This window comes from Pimephales promelas, chromosome 8 (genome assembly GCF_988280905.1).
Source record: "Pimephales promelas chromosome 8, fPimPro1.hap1.1, whole genome shotgun sequence".
NCBI lineage: Eukaryota > Metazoa > Chordata > Actinopteri > Cypriniformes > Leuciscidae > Pimephales > Pimephales promelas.
This window is the reverse complement of record NC_142776.1, coordinates 6992785-7015776: the sequence shown is the minus strand read 5'-3', so window position 1 is coordinate 7015776 and position 22992 is coordinate 6992785. Positions and strand designations below refer to the sequence as shown.

General features: G+C 37.3%; 1 protein-coding gene across 1 annotated transcript; it reads left to right on the top strand.

Moving 5' to 3' along the window:
• The first annotated feature begins 4215 nt into the window (after nt 1-4215).
• On the top strand, nt 4216-22371 carry cyp27a2 (cytochrome P450 family 27 subfamily A member 2). Its single transcript, XM_039689472.2, has 9 exons — nt 4216-4571; nt 6546-6736; nt 7834-8033; nt 8129-8326; nt 11987-12150; nt 14010-14176; nt 18654-18735; nt 18854-19060; nt 19646-22371. Exons 1-9 carry the CDS (start codon nt 4335-4337, stop codon nt 19760-19762), a joined length of 1563 nt encoding a protein of 520 aa, XP_039545406.2. The 5' UTR covers nt 4216-4334; the 3' UTR covers nt 19763-22371.
• The last annotated feature ends 621 nt before the right edge of the window (nt 22372-22992 follow it).

Here is a 22992-nt window from a genome sequence, read left to right as displayed (position 1 = left end):
CTTTTTAATATTTGAACAGTTGTTCAACGGCTAAAGCAAAGTCGTGCTGAAATCAACGTGCCGATACCATATAGAGGGCCTTTGCACAATCATGACTGTGTGCTAAGGTCAACAAGTCTCTTAAAATATGATATCATTTATGATAATACTTATTTTTATGACAGGTTAGTTCAGGTAGTAAAATGATATTTACTTTAATACAAGCTTTAGTATTCAAATTAAAAATCTGTTTAACTTGAAGAGTTATCGGTAAGACTGTGTGAACGTTTAGCCATATGAAACCAACAAAAAGTACGTTTTTAATAATCATTATTTAGCATTGACCCATGTGTCCACGGATCATTGTTCGTTTTAAAACAATGGACCAATGAGCATGTCTTAAATCACATTCTGGTTGAATGGGATCTGTTGTGTTGTTTTAACACAAGAACGTGTCCTGTATGAACGCCAGGCCAATAGATTGTGATAATATAGAAACTAACTTTTGCTGTCAGTAGGTACAGTAGGTACAGCTATAGTAACGGGACTCAGACGGTATGATTACACTCCAAGCAAACGTTTACAGTTTTGTTTTCTGTTGGTGACTAAGAGAGTCTACCTCCATTGTGTTGAGTTAATTTGGAATGATTTCATGTGGCTGATCCAGATCGTGAAAACTGGGAACGAAAAACATGGAAGACCCGTTCACACAATAGACCAGTTCTCTATCCGAGTCCAAACTTGGCCTACAGCCATTTAAAAAAAGGGGGCAGGCCCACTTTGTAAGCCCCGTGCAGCTCTTTTTTCTTCTTCTTTATTTTGGTTTTCTTTTTTGATGCCATGTGTTGCCAACCTTGGGTTGCTGTGGCAGTATTTGAAGGAATTTCTCCGCACCCAGTATAATGAGCTAAATTTCTGCTCTGTATAGGTTTAAAGTGCCAGTTCGTAGAACTAAATCCACATTTATTTTCATTTAAGCAGCGAAAGCATTACCATTTCAGATGGTGTACAGACATACTACAAGTAAAGTAGGCAGTGTATGTTTGTAATGTATGTACTGTTCATTTTCTTTTGATGCTGAAATGTTTGCACATTTTGAGACCTTGATTTTTACACTGATTTTAATACTTTTGCCAGTGTTCGTCAGTCATTTTGCGTGTGTGTTTTTGAGCGATCTTGTGTGAGTCTGAATGCTTGTTGAGAATCTGAGAAAACGGTTGCCCTGGTTACCAGCTTTGTTGGCTAAGTTGGCCACATGGTCACTCTCTGAGGCTCACATTTGGCTCTTGTCAGTACCAGCGCTATGCTCTTATCCTTGTGAAATGAACACACACAAACGATGGCTGGTTCTTTTATGAATTCAGATTTTAAAAATGAGAGCCATATGTCTAAATGCTGACCAGTGCCAAAGAAACTGACTGGTATCCTGGTTAGAGGATGGTTTAATGCAAATCGGGAATCTTCCTACTGGAATGTAATGTCAGATATGTCTTTTTCCTCCACTAGGTGGAATCATAGAACTATTTGCCTGTATATAAAATGTTGGATTTTTTTTTTCTTCTTCAAAATATCTCTCGACTTAACAATAGACTTCCGTAGCTGCAGAATGCATTCTGTTTAATTTATGATAACAAGTGATTACGGGAAGTTCTCCGTCAACTCAAACACGCCACTGCTGCCACTCCAGGGTCATGAATGCACTTTGTAGTTGTTTTTTGAGTGGGTGTTATATTGTCTGAGTGTGTCTGTATGTGTTTGTCTGTGTTTCAAAGAGACTCCTTTTCTGTGTGCCGATTGAGTGAGATTATTGCCAGCGCACTCAATGCCTTGCGCCTTGTACAACCGATGACAGAAAAGTTATAAAAAAAAGAAATTCAAAAGAAGATATGAACTCTGAAATGTACGTTTTTGTAGACAGTACACTTATCTGGTACAGAACTTGTATCTGTTGTTTGTTCTCTTTGTCTATTGTATGAGAAAAGCCATGTTTATAATTCAATTTGGTTTGTGACCAATAAGCCTGTTTATATCAAAATCTGTATATCAGTGGTACGCATATTTTTTTTATATATATATTTTTATTTTCTCTTTTTTTAAACTCAAATTCTACGCATGATTGGCATCTCTGTGGTCTGCTGATGGCAGCACTGATCGGGCTATTTGCAGGATGACATTATGAGATTGTCTATGACGGCTGGCACTTTGTAAAGTGTTGCTAATGACGATGAAAATAAATAATAAAAGATATTTATTTCACATTTCATGGTGCTATATTGATGTTGGTATTAAGATTATACAGTGAGCTGTGTCTCAATTCAATTATCAATTACGTTCAGATCTCAATGAAGGCCTAAAATTATTAGGGAAAGTACAGAAAAAGTCTTGGAAATTTGGAGCATGTTTCAGCTGTAAAATATTTTTACAGCTAGAAATTGCTATTTGAGTGCAATATCTATAAATTATATTTTTAACATCCTTATCTCATTTAAAAAAAATATATATATATATATATATATATATATACTATATATAATATATAAAACGTATGAGTGTGTGTGTGTGTGTACGCTACTGTTCAACTACAAATAGGAAAAAGAGGCTACAATTTGCAAGAGCTCACCAAAATTGGACCGTTGAAGACTGGAAAAATGTTGCCTGGTCTGATGAGTCTCGGTTTCTATTGAGACATTCAGATGGTAGAGTCAGAATTTGGCGTAAACAGAATGAGAACATGGATCCATCATGCCTTGTTACCACTGTGCAGGCTGGTGGTGGTGTAATGGTGTGGGGGATGTTTTCTTGGCACACTTTAGGCCCCTTAGTGCCAATTGGGCATCGTTTAAATGCCACAGCCTACCTTAGCATTGTTTTTGACCATGTCCATCCCTTTATGGCGACCATGTACCCATCCTCTGATGATTACTTCCAGCAGGATAATGCACCATGTCACATAGCTCAAATCATTTCAAATTGGTTTCTTGAACATGACAATGAGTTCACTGTACTAAAATGGCCCCCACAGTCAACCCAATAGAGCATCTTTGGGATGTGGTGGAATGGGAGCTTCGTGTGCTGGATGTGCATCCCACAAATCTCCATCAACTGCAAGATGCTATCCTATCAATATGGGCCAACATTTCTAAAGAATGCTTTCAGCACCTTGTTGAATCAATGCCACGTAGAATTAAGGCAGTTCTGAAGGCGAAAGACACAGTATTAAAAAACACAGTATTAGTATGGTGTTCCTAATAATCCTTTAGGTGAGTGTATAGTAACACTATAAATGTCTTTCCTCTACTTTTTTTGGCCACATTGATGAAATAAAAGTATTAAATTCTTTAAATATACCTTAGTAGAAAATATGTAGGGTAAACAGCTAAAACATTACCACTCAAAAGTGTAATATAGCCTACCTTCAAACAGTTACACCTACCTACTCCAGTCATTTTATGAAAAAAAAAGGTAGAACAAATTGCAACAGAAGCAAACTCAACTTATTTTGTTTCCTCAATATATGTCCTGAGTAAAGGGGAAAAAGCTCAGAGGAATCCCATTGGGGAAAGTTTGGAAAACGACCCAAATATTTTCTCATTTGAATAGGGTAAACCTTTTTGCATTAAGTTTTAACCGTTTGCATCAAGACAAACAAAAAATGTATTTACAAGTTTAATAAAGGCTGGTTTAAATTACTTCTTCCTACCTTTTATGAATTAAAGGTCATGGTTAGCCTAAATGGGTTCCCAGACCTTTACATTGTTTTTTACTGTTATATATCAACAAGACAATCTTTTGTGGTATTTATGCTAATTAGCACAGACGTTTAGATTATGCAACTTATTTAAAAAACAAACAAACAAACGTGTTGGCCTGTTATAACAAACGTGTTGGCCTGTTATTACAAACATAACTGTTTGTCTAGATGTTCGTAATGTTAGATGTTTTCATGGTGATATCTAAAGTTTAAAATCTTTACCCTGGCCTATTCACGTGAGAAAAAGATCAGGCGTTGGGTCTTTTTCGAAACTTACTAATGGAATTCTTCGGGGCTGTTTCCCCTCGTGACATATTGAGGATACAAAGAGTTCTGTTGAAGAAACAGAAGAGCTTCTGTTGCAATTTGTTCTAAGTTGACCTCAATTTTGGCTTAAAATGACAGGACTATACCTCGACAGCGCACCTATGATGTCCAGAAACACCCTGCCCCGTTTCAAGTTGAGGTAACTTAACGTTAGGCGGCTCACTAGCCCAGAGGCACAGCTGAAAACAAATCCCGCCCAATATCTTGACATGAACTATATGCTGGTATGCGTCCGACCGACCAGATTCAGAGATAGCTTTAGCGACACTGGTCAAACATGTTGTCTTCTGCTCTAGTGAAAACTGAACGTATCGCAACTCTCGGTAGAAAATATGCGCCATTCCAGGAATTGATCGCACGGACCCTAAAGTCTCAAACAGGGCATGTAGACTTGCAGAGCGCAACAGTGACGGGGAAATACAAAACCATCGATGATCTTCCGGGACCCAGCCTGGCCACAACCGCATACTGGCTCTTCGTTAAAGGATACGCTGATAAAAGTCATGCAATGCAGGTAAAACACCTTTTTTACTTTGTGCAAAATGTGTTTGCATTTGTTTTGAATTTGCAAGTACGCAAAACAGCTGCTTAATGTAAACTGGTGTTTCTTTGTGGTGTGTTTTTAAGATGTAAACAGTTATTAATAGATTGAATGTTCATTCAGTTATACAAATATATTTAACTAGCACAATTTTGAGACAAACAAACCATTTGTGCATGTATGCTTCAAGGAATAACGTTTCATTTTTATTAGTATGTTAACGTCATCCTGGCAATCCTAAAATTATCACTAATGGAACATAATCGAAATGTCATTGACAAAGGGAACACAATCATTTATTTGAGGGAAATAAACAAAATTTGAGTTCAGTTGTGCAAATCATTTATCTTAGTAGTGTTTTAGTAGCCTATGCGAGTTCAAGTTATGTAATGTGGTCGCTACCAAAACATCACTGCTCTAGCGAACATGTGAATATGAATAGGTCACTATAAGCCTATTATTAAATTATTTATTATTGTGTAATAGGGAAAAATTCCAAAACATTATCAAAATACAATATGGTAATTAACTGCACAATTAGCTACTAGAAAAATGTGTACCTTGGAAATTGTACAATTTGCACACAATTTGTGAAAAAAGATTCAAGAAGTTTCCAACTCTGACTTTGAACGCATTCTGTAGAATAGCTTTTGATTTTGGAGACTGGAAATCTTGTCTGATACTGCCAGCTGATATCAGTGGAATGAGAAGATATTATGGAAAGCCATTTTAACATGTATATTCCTTAAAACAAACTTTTAGACTCATCTGTTACTGCTAGCAATAAGCGCTTTATATTCACTAGTAAGTAATCTTTTTCCAGTTCCACAAGATACTAAAGAAAAGACTTCCACAAGACTTCTATAGAAATTTTAAACTATTTTGAATAGTTACTGGTAAGTATAAAGGCATAAATAAATATATAATTTAATTCAATAGTGCCTAATATTTAATTTGTGTCTTGTAACAAATAAATAAGTATAATAAGAAATAAATAAGAATTTAAAAGGTAGTAGTAACATGAGATTAAGTTTTATGGAATGGTTAAAACAGCTTGTCGTAAAGAAACACTTTTATAGGTCAGATGTATTCAGGCTTGTATTCCAAAGGTTGGCTTAATCTCTGCATTATCAAACTACATGTGTCAAACTACAGAGCATTCAAAGTCTCTTTTGACTGCCATTGCACGGATAGAATGTCCCCACTTCCAGATACAAATCCCTGTAACAGAGTTTCTGTGAAATGTCACTTATCTCTGTGTGTCTGTCTGCCCCTGTAAACAGCAAAAAGAAAATGAGTCGACCCACAGGATTTGGCCAATCAGAAAACTGTTCGGTCAAAACATTGCTATCTTTGTGGCGCTCAACCTTTTTTACAGTCTATGCTCGCTCAACATATCAACTTGTGGTTTAATAACTGTTTGTAATTTCAACATTCCCTTATTTGGATGGTACTCTTGAGCAGTTTCTTCAGTTCATTACATTGAAAGTACAGGTAATACAAACTTTGTGAAAGATCCAAAAGGCCATAAAGGCGTCTTAAATTGAGTGGTTTTGCCTAAGTCTTGTGAAGAAATATAATCGATTTATATGAAGATGGTCTAATTTATCATGTTTATTTACATCTAAACAATGATTGACACACATATATACACTCTTAAAAATAAAAATTCCAAATGAAGATTTTCACACCGATGCCAAAACCTTTTTGGTTACCCAAATAATATTATTATTTAGTCTTAAAAAAAGCATTAAAAGTAATTTTAAGTCATCTTGAAGGGCATTTGCTGAGTCGGGAACCACTGCATTAAATGAAAATGGCTATTTAAACATTTCACAGAATGACACACCGACCTCATTCTTCAGAGGGATTGTCCCTCTATTATTTGTAGCTAAATATTTCAATGTGTATGATAAACAATTGCTGATATTCTATTCTATTATGCAGGTGGAGCACAAGCGCCTGTATGGTCCAATCTGGCGCTCACGGTTTGGGCCGTTTGATGTGGTAAATGTGGCGACGGCAGAACTGCTTGCACAGGTGATCCGACAAGAGGGACGATACCCAGTGCGTACTGATCTTCCTCACTGGAAAGAATACAGAGACATGAGAGGACAAGCATATGGAATTCATGTAGAGTAAGCTCTTCTCCTCTTCACACATTGTCTTTCTTTATACTTTCCTTCATGGTACACAAAAGGAGAATGGAGCTTCAAAGTTTAAAAAGATATCCAAAAACACCATGAATGTGTGATAAAAGTGGCACCACACCCTCCAAGCGATACAATACCTCTGTGTGCCAAATAGTACAAAATATTGTCATTCACTGATGAGACCTGGATCAGTTCTCATTCAGTAGTGTTGTGAACAGCATCAGATGATTCATTTGAAAAGATTTGACTGTCGTGACTCTCATAAACTGTGGATCTCAATAATAACAAAAAAAAAGTGTTGGTTTGTTCCTTGCACAAAGCTCTCTTATTACTTAAAGGAGTAGTTCACTTTTGAAAAAGACTTTTGCTGATAATTTACTCACCCCCATGTCATCCAAATTGTCCATGTCTTTCTTTCTTCATTCGAAAAGAAATTAAGGTTTTTGATGAAAACATTCCAGCATTTTCTCCATATAATGGACTTCAATGGGAACCAAACGGTTCAAGGTCCAAAAGAGACTGTGATGCGCGTTTGTGACTCTCCTGTTCAAACTCATTCATCAAAATGAATGAATCTTTTTCCAAGTCATTTGGTTCATTCAACGAACGAAACGAACAAATTGACTTGGAAAAAGATTCGCATCGCAGTACAGAGCAAGGCGAGCATTTGAGCTTATAAAACTTAAACTTTGGGGGTTTTTTTTATTAAATGAGCGATCGTTTCGCTTGATAAGACACTTATTCATCGTCTGGAATCGTTTAAAGCAGTTTGCAGTTTGTACTGAAAGTGTCTTTTGGACCTTGAACCGTTTTGTTCCCACTGAAGTGCATTATATGGAGAAAAATGCTGGAATGTTTTCATCAAAAACCTTAATTTCTTTTCGATTGAAGAAAGAATGACATACCGGTGAGTAAATTATCAGCAAAAGTGTTTTGAAAACTACTCCTTTAAGAAGATTTTTGTCATTTTGGAGTTTGACAGCTTCAGTCCCCAAAAAGTGTAAATTTGGAGGTGAACTACACTTACCGGTCAAAAGTTTGAGGTGAGTAAAGGTGTTTAAAAATATTTTTTTGTGTTTCAGCACAGGCCCCGAATGGTATCGTATTCGTAGTGCCCTGAACCCTAAGATGCTTAAACTGAAGGAAGTAACGGCATACGCACCCATCATTCACGAGGTTGTGTCTGATCTCCTACAGCGTGTGGAACTCCTGCGTCTGCGCAGTCAAGACAAGGCCACCGTCACTGACCTCGCCTCTGAGCTCTACAAATTTGGCTTTGAGGGTTTGTATGGATGTACTGTAGATGAGTGATAATATCCTGGAGCTGTTCTTATGTGAGCAAACAGTAGCATAGTGATTGTCTTTCTCACTATTCAGGAATCTCCTCTATCCTGTTCGAAACAAGGCTAGGCTGTTTACAGGAGGAAATTCCTACAGAAACTCTGCGGTTCATATCTGCCGTTAATGAAATGTTGGCACTTTCAGAGACGGTTCTTTTTTTCCCTCGCTGGACCCGTCACATCTTCCCCTTCTGGAAACGGTTTGTCCAGGCTTGGGATGACTTGTATGACGTAGGTATGCTAAAGTTCAATGTCTGCGTTTGGGATGCACTAATGGACAAATATATATATGAAAAGTCTTTTTTTTAATTTATCATATTTTTTTAAATTCATATAATAAATACACACACACACACAAATATATATATATATATATATATATATATATATATATGTGTGTGTACATATGTAAATATAAATAATAAATAATATGTGAATAAATATATAATATATATACATATATAATATAATATGTTTGTGTGTGTATATATATATATATATATATATATATGCATATTCCTACAGTATATATATATATATATATATATATATATTTATTTTTAATACAATTGTATTCAAATTTATTAAACCCCCATTGCAGATTAGGTTTATTGGCAAATTTGACAGACTTTCAGCTGTTTGCAATGAACAAATCAAACCCAAAGTAATTGAAAGACCTCAACACAACAAAGTTTTCAAGTGGTTTCCCCAAATTCAACTGAAAATTAATGAACTTTTAATGACTTCTGCAATTTCAAAGTGCTTGGGTTCACCGGCATCAGAATGAACCCCGAACTCATCCCAACGCAAACATTTTATACAGTATTACATCCGTTTTCCCCCTCAACATGAAGCTTTGAAGCTTTCTCTTAAATGTAAATCAAGACAAACAGATTCGTCTTCTCTATCAGCGTGGAGCTGAAACTCTGTCTTTAAATGTAAATTGAAGAGAACGATACAAGTGGTGCCTCCGTGTCTATGTCTTTGTTATTCCAAACTCTGTCTTTAAATGTAAATCGAAGAGAACAATACAAGTGTTAGAGTGATAAGGTCAAATGTTTAAAGGTGATAATATATAAGACTACAGACTATAATTTCTTACAACAATAATACCCTGCAGGCTGCAGTACCCAAACTTTCTTACAGTAGTGGATCTGGCTTTCTTCTGCCATTATTGTTCCACTGTTGTCTCTCGACTGTGGAGTAAAACGAGTCTGCGAGCAGACTGGCAGGCGCTTAAGGCGATTCTCACTTCTGAAAACTTTTGAGCACATTTTTGGTTCGCCATAAAGTTTTGTAAAAATGCCAATGTTTAAAATCTACACAGTCGATTTCTGAAACAAATGTTCTCAAAAGTAAATTTAGTGATGAAATAGCATACGAAATTGTAGAAAAACGACTTACTCTATTGACCTGTCTCTCCTTCCCCGAATGCCGAAATGAGGGATATTTCTGCAGTCAAGTTCACACAAGTTACCAACATAGACAGTAAAAGAAATGGACACAGCGACCCCATAGACTTCAATGGATAAAAAATAAGTCAGTTCGAATCACTCACTTCCTGATTGCCAAGCACACTGCCCAGACTCGAACTGAGCTTGACGATGTAGATGTGACGTGAGCAACCTGTCTGACAGTTGTACGTCTTTTAGTAGCTGTGCCAAGTGGAATCTGAATCAATCCCTTCCGAATCTTGCAGAGCCGGAGATCGTGAGTAGGAGCTGTCCATGAGTTATCAGCAGGATCATCTTTATGACTTTCTATGGGCTTCTCCCTTGACTTTATGCCTCCATGCTACCCCCCCCCCCCCCCCCCCACGATTGCCCACGAGCTTCTCCTCCTGTCTATACGCTAATTTCTCTACTGTGCATGCGACAGTCGCGTGTTATGAAACAATCGTTAGCCTTTTATACATTTTCCTGTTTCTTTAGAAATAAGCATTGGACAAATGGAGTCTTTAAACGCCTCAGATGTAAAGTTATTCGCTGTCAAAGTGACGCAAAAATGAATGGGAGTCAATGGAATGCTAACAGCAGGTGAAGGCTTGCTAGCCAATGGCGGCCCCCGGGAAGCCTTCAGTGTCCGGCTGGTGGATTACCCCCTTGCTTATTAACCGATGACTTCTCTGTAAAATGGGCGTGTCAAGAACACTTTTCAGGATTTTTCACCGTTCTTGCCAAAATGCAATTGTGTATTGAAACAGTACTTGGATGACGTTTCACGAGAAACACAAGTACAGACAAGAACACAGATTGAGAAAGACCCAGAATCTTTCACAACAGCATAAATCTGCAAAACAGTTGCCTTGAGCACTGTTGATGCAACTAATCAATGTCTTCATTAGTTGCACCAGGTCTGCTTGAGCTAGAACACATGATACACAATGGTCCAAAAAGTTTAAGGTAGGGTATGGGATTCGCAAAACGGCCGGCAGATTTTGAAAATACACAACTCAAAAGGTCCTACTTTCTTTCCTTCAACGCTGGCCCTGACTCCACCCATTCGGAGAACATGGACGCGCAATCATGCAAGAGCGAAAACTCTTGAGCGATTGTGCTGTTGTCTTGTCTGCCATTCTCCATACGGAAGCAACTTGCACTTATTCTTGCTCTCTGTACCGGGGCGACTTTGCTTTGAGTATGTATTTAATTTAATCGACGCAATTACTGTCCAATGACTATAGGTGGTCTTGGAAATGATTGGCTGGAGTTTTTTTAAAACCTGCCTGCTCCACAGATGATTAAATTGCATAATTTTCATTTCAGTGCTTCTAACTCAGTGGCTGTTAGAATTTTGAAAAAATGGTCAAAAAAGAAAGTCCTTTGAGAGAAGATATCATCGCCCTTCATAAACAAGGAGCAGGATAAAAAAAATAGCAAAGTCATAAAAATGTTCCTAGAAACACAGTTGGAAACATAGTTTGCAAGTTCAAAGTTAAAGCAACAGTGGCTACCCTACCTTGACGGGGCAGAAAAAGGAAGCAATCAACGGCTGAAACCAGATTTCTGAGAAGGCAGGTTCAGGTTCCTGAACTAGAACTCCGATACGTACACCACTACTGACCCAAAAGCACAAGAAAAGTTGCCTCCAATTTGCTCAAAATCATATAAATAAGCCACAGAAATTTGGGAATTTTGTTCTGTGGAACTTTTCGGCTCTGTGGATCAGCGGTATCTCTGGAGGAAGAATAATGAAGCATTTGCTGAAAAGCACGGTGGGGCTCGGTGATGTTCTGGGCATCATTGGACCTTCCAATGATCTCAAGCATACCTCAAAATCCACCAAGGCTTGTTTGCTGAAGAAGTTCTGGAAGATTCCACAGTACTAGGCATCACAGTCACCTGACTTAAACCCCAAATAAAATCTTTGGTGGAATTTGAAGAAGGCGGTTGCAGCACACGAAACCCATGGGTATTGCTGAACTGGAGGCCATTGTTCATGAGGAATGGGCTCAGATTTCTCAGAAACGCTGCCAGAAGCTGGTGTCTGGTTATACATCTCGTTTGTAGCAGGTCAAAAAAAACAACGAGAGTGTGTTCTACTAAGTACTAAAGATGCTTGCCATGAAAGGGTTGGACATTTTGAGACTGCAGAAGTCATTAAAAGATGCCTTTTCAGTTGAATTTGTGGAAACCCTAACCCTAACTTGAAACACTTGTATTGAGCTATTTTAATAACTTTTGTTTGATTTTGTTCATCATAAACAGCTTTAATTTCAACTGTATGTATGTGTTTGTGTGTGTGTATATATATATATTATTACACATGTCGGTGCACCTGTAGTCTATGTTTGATTTGTATCTGATATGGTTGAGTTGCTGGACATAAATAATTGTTTGAAACAACAGTGTAACTGATTGCTCTTTCTGTCTGTGTCTTTTGTACTTTTGTCCAGCCCGACATCTGATTGATAAGAAGGTGAAGCAGATACATGATCAGGTTGAGCGTGGAGAGGAAGTGGAGGGCATGTATCTCACCTACCTGTTGTCCAGCGATAAACTCAGCTTAGGAGAGGTGTACATCAGCCTCACTGAACTTCTGCTGGGAGGCGTCGACACAGTAAGAATATGTTTATTCGGAACCAGTCAGACAGGAAGTAGATTAAACAATATGATCTGCTACAAGTCAAGTCATTTTCAGACGAGGATTTATTATTCAGAAGTTAATTGTTTCAGAGTGCCTCTGGTTCAGTTGTTAAGGGAGTGTTTTCTATCTACCTGCCGAAAAAACAAGAGAGATATTAAGTTCCTGTGAAAATAAGAAACAAGAGACAAACACACAGGTGCAAACCTATATGAAACTATTTATTAACCATACCAGAATTTTAATATGGGTGCATCCCTAGGTGATACTTGCCTTGTGAAAAAGTAGCTTACTTTTTAAGAGTGCTTATTACAGAAATAATTTTCAAAAATATTTTTTTCAGACACTTAAATTAAAACGTATTCTAGTTTAAAAGTGTATGCAATTAGCTGAACTTTACAGTGTTTTTGACTCCATTAAGTAGGACATAAGTACATCTTTGTCATTTTTTTCACAATCATTTCCGTTGTCGTTGAAATGGACAAATAATTACTGAGTATTTTTAATGAACTAACTATACAGTTACAGTTTGTTTTAAGGTTGGTATCATTTACTGTTATAGTGAGTAAATGTAGTAACGCATAATAATTTAGCACATTTAAAATGTTAACTAATGTAATATCAAATTAAGCATACTGTTAAAATTATAATAAAGTACTTAACATGAGTTAGTATGTTAGTCAACAAATCAAAACAAGTGTAAGTCTGAAAAAAGACTATTAAAACATAATGATTTAAAATATTCTTTAAAGCAAAGCTTTTAATTTGACATTATTATAAAGTGCACTTTTTAAACCTGTACTCAAGCGTGTTGAGAAACATAGTCATGAACGTGGCCTTGAATTTGATTAAAATTATATTGATTTGATTGATAAGATTTGAAGTACACTAAAAGTGTTCAATAAGGTGATTTGTCTGAGTAACTAGTCGTTCTTAAGGAAGCCCTGAATGATTAGGGTCCTCCAGATGAGTGGTGTTCACGCATTTGGAAACGTGTACTTCATTTTGTGATCGATCTTTGTAGTTACTTTTAATCAGTTGGGGTCAAGGTGAGTTCACACAGGTGTCCTTGCTGAGTACCCCCAGGTGTAATTCACATTAGTAAATTAACCAAGAACTATCCTGCCCATCCCTAACTGATACAGTAATGACCTTTAACATGCTGCACTATGTTCGTAATCTCTGTGTGTCAAGGTCTGTCAAGGCTACCGTTTATCAGATTTCCAGAGCTATCTGCTAAATTGTGTCCCACTATTAACAACAGACACAGGTTGATAACCTGTTAAGCAGCATTCTTTGCTGATGTCTTGGTCTGTTTTATCGACACATCGCTGAGGTTTATTTTCACGACAACGATGTACTAAAAAAGTTCTTTCTTTGCGTTTTTCACGTACAGACAACAATGTTGTCACAAAGATCCCTGTCCACATGGATCCGCATAAAGGATTAAAATCGTTGTATTAATTATTCAAGCCAGGCTAGTAGTTGGCGGTGTCACTTTGTTAAGAAACACTACGCGCCTAAAGACGGAACTCGCGAGACGCATTCGCATGATGTCACAAACTTGCGTTTTTGTAGTTTACGCGTAGACGGTATGTCATTTTTAAAAACTTCCAAAACGCCTTTGTGTAAATGAACGGCCAAAATGCATAAAACGTTTTCCGTTTTTAAAAGAGAGCTCCCCTTAAAGAGAGCTCTCTAGCCCCGCCCCCTCACCATCTGAACATAATTAACTTAGCCAATCAGATATCTCTATCATAACGTCATCAGCTGAGATTGATGAATGCATTATTTGATAAGATAGTCAATCTTTCTTTTTTCTTTGTCCTTGACAGACGTCTAACACACTATCATGGACCTTGTACCACCTTGCACGTGATCCAGAGGCACAGAACCGTCTCTATAACGAGATTGCATCTGTTTGTCCTAATAAAGAGCAGCCGAACGCTGAACACCTGACCAGGATGCCCTACATGAAGGCGGTCATCAAAGAAATTCTCAGGTAGGGGATATGCGCAATAGTCCAGCCCCAAACTCTTTTTGTGGGGAAAACAGTACTAATTTATTGTTCATGCATCTTGAAAGGGGTGAAAGAGACCTCATTTATAAACGTTGAAAGACGGCGTACGCCGCTCTCCGTGCAATAATTGGTATTTATAAAAAGCAAACTTGACGGGAAAATGTGTGGTAATTCAGACTGATCTCATGAAGTAGCGTGTGTGTGACACGCTAATTCATATTTCCATTTTCGGCGTGCTATCAACACGCGTAATTGCTTTTCAGCGTGTTTATGAACGCCGTTGACTTAACGTTACATTATTGTATATATAAATATATGACTTACCTCATATGACCAACCTACACGTCACTGGGGTTAATGGCTTTTATGAGTCTTCCCCTACCATCCTAGGAAAAAAAAGATCGCTCCCCAGATGTAGATCTACATTTTGCTTCGTTTCGCTCGGACTTTTGACGCCGTGTACTGACACGCGGAATCACTCGGACATGAATGCCGTAGACGGATAGCTCAAAATGCGTAAAGATAACACGCCACTTGACTCGAAAGTGGCATGTATGTTTACGCAAAAGTCATGATGTCATCTTGGGTAATTCGCTTATGCACAAAAACGGTGAAATTAGAAATGGCGACACCGTCGGCAGATGGAAGAAACACGTGAAAGTGTGTGGAACTGTAGACCGTTGTGCCATAAATAACATGATGACTTCACAAAGAAAGTATTGTAATTAACAGCCTATATGAACACCCGTTTGATCGATCTGCAGCGTAAAACAAACAATCAAACGAAGATTACGACAGAAATGCAAATTAACGCATATTTACAACAATAAAAGTGAAATATGTTCTGCAATAATAATTATTGCATGTTTTGCAATTCATCTTCATAACACATCTGTAGCTTGTCAGATGCAATCAAATGGATGGTAATAAAATGCGATGATGCGTAATGACGTAATGTAACCTTTTGCCATTCAAGTGCCTTTTTTTCCACCTCGCCAATGATAATTTTTGCTTCATATTGAGTGACGTTACGTTACGTTACGTTACGTTACGTTTTCCTCTCTGTGTTTGCCCTGATTTCGCAATCGATGAATATTAACTTGTGGGCGTTTCACAGACTATTTATGGGCAACTATGGGTGGACATGAAGCCGCAAAAGCTGCACTACTTTAAGAATTGATTGTGATTTATTAAAGGAAAACTGCATAGGATGTGCTTGCGCACAGTTTTATAAATCAGAATTTGCACATCCTACTGTATGTTTCATCCGTACGCCACTTCTGATGCAAATCCCATGCTAAGTTTTATAAATGAGGCCCCTGATGTTTTCTACATTATGCATGAGTGGCCATACATTACTCAGTTTATGCTGAGCACAATAACCTTTGCACAGCGCTTATTTAAACAGTCCAACTCATCAATACATTTGTACATACAAACATTTGGAAAGAGTTTGGAAAAAGTTAACAATCAGTCTCCTAAATGACAGCACTGAAAAACAGCCCTAAAGCAGTTGGAAAGCAGAGATGGAATGAGAACTGTTTTTTGCTGTGATACAGGAAAGATTTATCTTGGAAAGATGCCATCTAGAGATATTTCTAAAGGAATTCTGTTCTGGATATGTTTTGGTTTGCAGCTGCAGTCTGTCTTGTTAAAAATACTGAGATAGGTTTTCACTGTTTCAATCAATACAAAATGTATGATATAAAAATAAAATACATGATATTACATTTAAAATATTACATCTGTTTAATTTTAAAGATAACGAATAACATATTGCAAAGAAAAAGCAGTGTTAAAGGAGCTGTATGTAAGAAATTTATTTCAAATAATCGTAAAATGATCCTGATATGTCACTAGACATTAAGAAATCATGTTCATTTCAAATACTTATATCACCGACAACAGTAGTCCGGACAGGATATAGTCATTTAAAAAGTGAAGTTGCAGCCCTCAACTGTCATGTTGTGTTTTGGTCTGATGCTCCACCCTCCACCTATCTACCAATCACAAAGTCAGTAGTGTTGCGGCATTCAGGTTGCCAGCTCTGCTCTAGTTACCACAGCTGCAGATGCACACGTGTGGGATAAACAAATGTTGGATCCTGCAGCATATCTGGCAACCTCGAGTCAGGGGGGAGGGGTAGAGGAAACACCACTCTACAGTATTTTGAAACTGATTGCAGTACCAGTTTTGTCCACATTCTTACATACAGCTCCTTTAACTAGTTCTGTGTTTTATTACCTTGGCATAAAATGACAAAGTATAACATTTACGTATGTAGCCTCTGTATCTGTATAACCAATCGGATTTATGTTTTCTGCATAATATTTAAATTAGGTCTGTGGCACAACACTAGATTAAGAGTAAAGATGATACCAATTTAACAATGTACCAGTTGCTTTCACTTACTCACTTTAGTTTTTTGAACAAAGGAATACTTCCAGAGTTGATCATACAAAAATAACTAGACTGATCATGTTAAACAGCGTGCAATGACTGTATTGACAGAAATGGTAGATTGATAAACATGCTGAAACAATAAAAACGTTTAAAGGGGCTATATGTAGGTTTTTACTTAAAAAAAATCTTTAAGATAGAATATTCATTTGTACATTTATGAGCCAACCATAATGTAATAGAAAGAATGACACCTTGACCCTCCACCCCGGTTGCCTCTATCAGGAGTCGTCGGGTCCGAATTGGGGTGAAAATTCACAAAATGTCAAGCGCTTTCTCGTATACTTGGGCTAACATCTGTACGGCACCCATTAGTAAGCAGCGGCAATCGCTAGCACTAATGTTTCAAATGAACACCGCGACAGACTGGCTGCAGTTTCTCTAACGGCCACTGGTGTCAGTAACGGTTAGAAATTTCGGTAGCACTTTACTTGAAGGGGTGTGCATAAGACTGACGTGACACTTTCATAACCATGACATGACATATGTCTTGAATATGAAGTAGGGTTTATGCATGTTTATGACAACTGTCATATGACAATAATGACATTTTGAATGCAAATATGACAAGGGGATACACCGCTCTACAGTAATTTGAAAGTGATTGCAGTACCAGTTTTGGCCACAATCTAACATATGGCTCCTTTAATGCCAAGTGTAAATGCAGAACAGAAAAAAACAGATCAAAGACAAACTTAACTTAAAATGTGACACTGTGCCAGATTTACGATGGTAATAACTGCGCAACCGCATCATCACTGTTAAAAATGCCAATATATTGGTCTATATATCGGCCGACCAAGCTGTGGGTTCCAGTCAAGTCCAGTCGGTTGGTGCTGGCCTGTTTTTACATAAAAGTCCCTACAGAGGGTAAGCACGTGATGTCATTGGATGTTTTTTAATAAACACTCACCAAAAAAACACTATAAAGTTTTATGGTTGGACGATATGATATATATATATATATATATATATATATATATATATATAGGCTATATATAACACTGATGTAAGTGATCACCCGGATTTAGACCTAACTATATTGTGTTTATATAAAGCGTTCACAGGCAAATTTGCTTTATGTTTAGGTCTATATTGCTTTTATTTCCCCGGTGTCGAAATCAGGCAAACATAAATGTCAGGCAACACGCTTCCTGGCTGCATGTCAATATCCATGGATCACTGGATCATTAGTAAGTTGTAAGGAACACTATATTGAGTAGGGTTGGGTATCGAGAATCGAGTATCGATTGGAACCGGGACTAACTTTTCGTTTTTCCCGGAATCGTTCAAAAGTTAAAATTTCGATTCCTAGTTTCGATATTCACAGTCCGTCGAGCGGAAGAAGAAACTGCTGAACAACACCAACGAAGAAGCGTCTACCAGAAGTGTTGGCATAACCGCCCGAGTCGAACATGAGTAGCTTACGTCGGCGGTCCAAAGTGTGGCTTCACTTTTCTAAAAATAACGAAATCTCTGCAAAATTTGTGACCGAAGGAGTATTTCCTTCAGAAAGGATTATTTCCTTCAGAAAGACCGTTGGTTGGCAAGGTTAGCTAAACTTTTTTGACCCCTCTTAAAAGAATCGGAATCGAGAATCGTTAGGAACCGGAATCGAAACAAGGAATCGGAATCAGAATCGTTCAAACTCAAACGATGCCCAACCCTAATATTGAGTCCAACATTTAGTTTAAATTGATAAAATTGTTCGTTTTAGTCGCATTTTCTCTGTTTCCCCTTTTAAATCCAGTCACGCAGCAGATCTTTTGCCACTCAGTCAGGCTGAGGGGGGTTGTTATGGCGGGAAAGTGACGTCAATGCATTCCCCCTATTGTCTGCAGCATGTGGTGGATTTACACTGCCGTCTGCCTTGAAATGTGTCACTAAAACTTTACAGGCTGGACAGAAATGTTTAGCGATCTGTTAAAAAATAAACTTCCCTTACAGGATGCTCAGTTGCACATTTAATTTCTCACAATATGATGCATTTTAATCATAGAATGTATCCTGTCGTCCCTGGTAATGGACGTCTGTCTGTGGATTCGGAAGTAATTGTGGATAATTATTGGTTCCCTAAGAAGGTACACACACACACAGCTCAAAATATTTAATCTCTCATTAAATATCTCCATTTAATTAAACATCTAATAGCCTAATTCCAGTCTTTGTGTGTTTTCTCTCTACGTATTTTCCGCACAGACACAGTTCCATCTCTGTCATTACGCTGTTAGTCACGACGAGGATAATTTCCCAGATCCGGAGCGTTTTGTTCCAGACCGCTGGTTGAGGGCCAGCCCGTCTCGCTCTCAGCATCACCCCTACAGTTCAGTCCCGTTCGGGGTTGGTGTGCGCGCCTGTGTGGGGAAGAGGGTAGCAGAGCTGGAGATGTACTTTGCTCTGAGTAGAGTGAGTATGATGCTTTCGCACACATTAGTTAAAATATTCAGTTGGACCAAGAACACTTGGGTTGTAAAAAAAAAAAAGCGATTTTAATCTTCATTTTGATGTTTATGTTAATATTGAAATTGCCAAATTGCTTAACTTAACTCTTTCCCTACCATTGACGTAAATTTCCTTGTTTTTACTATTATACGGTAGATGGGAAGATGCAGAAACAAGCAATCTCTGACAAGATATTGAAATCATATGTATATGTAAAATAACGTGATGGCTTAAGTTAGTAAGGTGTTCCTAATAACTTTTCTAGATCCAATCAGGTGCTAGTTGGAAAAAAATCCACGCCCACTATTTAACCTCATTTAGTATTCCGTTTCTCTCGGAAATACGTCACAACACTGGAGAAAATTTGTTTGCAACTTCTGGTCCTGTCCAAACTTTTCATCTAATATCGAATTTAAAGTTGATGTTTAATCTTCAGTCACCTACATGTATATACTAAACTAAACATATACATTTATATATGTATACTTAGTTTAATTATCACTATCCCTCTTTCTTATTAATTGAACCCTTGACCCTTTTGCCCCACAGCTGATGCAACATTACGAGGTCCGGACAGAAGAGGGGTCCCCATCGATACAGCCCAAAACCCGAACACTGCTCATTCCCTCCCAACCCATCAACCTACAGTTCATCCCTCGAGCCTGAACACCAACCATCTCCCGTCAATCTCTTTTTCTAATCAAAATGAGGATTTCTAATTCTAATCATTTTGCCTTAAATGCCCGAGGGCCCCTACCCACAAACCTGTTTCTGTGAAATACCGTGTGAGGTCATCTAGGGTAGAAGCCGGAAGTGGGTCATCATTCCAATATCAACTGAGCTTAAATATTATAACAGATATTTACAGCTGAGATGTTTGCATCGTCTGAGTGAGGTCGCACTGTTAAATAAGAATTCGTGAACAATCTAACAAGTCCAATGGAGCGCTATGTGCACTGAATCTCTGCTTTCCCTTCAAACTCTTAAAGAGCACCAGTAATTGTGTCTTAAAAAAAAGGAGAGAGAGATGGAAACTAGGGATGGGTATCGTTAAGGTTTTATCGGTATTACTACTCTTACCGATACAGCTTATCGATCCGGTACTTTAACGGTATTCTTATCGGTTCTTTTTGGTGTTTTTTTTTTTTAAGAATTAAGAACATAATTAACTTTATATTTTGAAATGTAAAATAAATGTAAAAAAGTAATGCTTTAACAAAACGAAGAGAGAAAAAAATTGTTATGCAGCAGTGTGCAGGCTTTTATTGTTTTATATACAAAAGATAGGATACAATTAATCAAAGATACAAAAGTGCTTTAATTGCAGGAAGGTCTACTAACATTACTTTTTAGGTAATATATTCTGTTTGAAAATAAATCTAATTTATTAATCAAATATAAAATAGCATTGTATAGTTTATCATAGATAGATTAATGCTTATTAAATCTAAAGTTGCTCATTCAAGTGCTTTCGTTGTTTGATTTGCATTAATGGCTGAATCGTCAGCAGATTTATTAGACTGCTGCCTCTTTAAGACGGAGTGCAGATCTAATCGGTAACTGAGGCACCATCATTTTCTCCCTATTATTTACATCCATTTAAGACATAATTGTGTTTAAGTGAATCTCAGAGCTGGTCATTTTGACATTTTTATGTATATTTGATAGTTTAGGACACACGAAGCCCAAAGTAGGCTATAGCCTAGGCTACTCTTCTTGTCTCGTTGCAGTCCGTTTCGGAGCGCGCACCGCTTTGTGAACAGCGTCTCTGTCTCTGTCAGCGTCTCGGTTTTTGTGTTTTTAATAGGCATTTTATGATCTAGCAACAGAAGAGACAGCATTTTGCAACAAATGCCGATCTTGCTGATTCTGACGGCACGTTTGGGTTTAGGAAGAACTGACAGCGCAGCGCTGTGACGTGAAGGAAGTTGCGCTGGACAGATCATGCGTCTCGTTTTTAACGGGTGTATCTCAAATATCTTCTTATAATCTTTGGAAGCCGAAATCTAAAATAAAATTGGAATAATATCCCAGATCTAAAGTCTAACCTCGTTTGAATGTTTAGTTCTGTCCTCATTGTCACTCATTAAGCAAGCACTGTCGTTTTGTGCGCGCTGTGGCTCCGCGTGAGAGAACGCTCTCTCTCTCTCTCTTCTCTCTCTCTTCTGAACTGCGAATAGCAAATTTGCATCACAGACAAATGGTTTAATTAAAATATAGTTTATATATAGAAATGGCTGGCGACATAAACATGTTCAAGATAACGTCTTTATAGGAATAAATTGTAACCTACGTGTATTTACTTAATTTCTCCAGTATACCGACAGCAGAACCAATAACGTCCGAGCTTATCGATACAACGGTCTTTCAAATTTCAGCACCTGGGCCCGTTTAATACCGGGTTTCGGTACCCATCCCTAATGGAAACACAGATCTTTTGTTAATGAACTGGTGCCTGCAATGATTCTGCAGGCCAGACTGAAAGCAAATTACAGAATTAACCAGAAATGCTAAATAAACCTGTTGCCGAAACCACCATTGACTTACATCAGTGTTCTTTCTTTCTTTTTCAAAAATGATAGACATTTGTATTCAGTATATATATCATTGTAATATACCTGATGTTATTATAGATAACTAAAACAAAAAATAAAAGCATAAAAAAATGTTATTACTTGAAATAAAACTAGAGAATTGACAGAAAGAAACATTTCAGCTTGCAAGGCAATATTTCTCAAGTAGTTTACCTTGATGCTCTAAAATAACTAAAACTGAAATAAGTTTTTATAGATATAAAAAATGACAAACCTAAAAATGATAAATGTAAAATAAAAACTTCAAGATAATAATAAAAACAATCTATTACAGCAGTAATTCTAGTCAAGCGTGCGGTTTTGTTGCTCAACAGTTCATGTCCTCTTATGAAGACACTTGGATGAGTGCAAAACTCTTGAGCAACAGAATGACATGGGGATTCCTGTCACGTAGTACCTGTGGTATATACAATTTCGCTTGCACAAATTTGTGTTGTGATTCTGTGAAGGAAGTATTTCTATTGAACTGTACAAGACTTTGTCCTGACTTTTTAAGGTCTGGCACTTTATTAATTATTAATATCATTATTATTTTTTCAGGGACAACTAAATTGACAGGCAGGAGGGAAGTAAAATGCTAAAACCATTGCTCAGTGAGGGATTGAGGGTTAGCTTACATGAGGATAACAACTCAGAGGTGTCTTTTTCCCATATTTACAAAAATAAAATCTTGATAGTTTATTTTTTATGTGTTAAATATTGTATTCAATACAACCAGAAATATTGCAGCAAATAAAAGAAATTCATAGAGAATGTTTAGAGCATTTTTATTAAACATTTTTTACAGTTTTTAAAATTGAAATAAATGGCTTCCGTTAAAACTGGTTTAATATTGACACTTTAGATATAATTTACATTCTTAAGCATTAAAGTGTTGCTGCACCCTCGTGGTCATTTGATTTACTACAGGTACATTTAGAAGTGAAGTCTTTCTATGCTTTTAGCGGCACAAAACGGTACTTGAATCTGTTTGTGTGTGTGCTGTGTGTGTTTACTCTATTCTATAGTAAGTATGTAGTTTATTTCTCAGTACTTACTTGAGTAGCCTAAGTACAATGTCACTACGCCACCTTAAAGGGATAATTCACTTTGAAATTAATTTTTTGGCATGTTTTAGCTTACTCAAGGGCATCCAAGATGTAGGTGTCTTTGTTTCCTCAATATTTTCAATTTTGACATTTTTCATTCAAACCGTTGTTGTCTAACTGATTACACGAGGTAAAAAACGATATAAATACTGTTAGTTTTCTCTGTACACACAATACTGTAACATTGAGTTGATTTGTATATGCTTGATGTTGA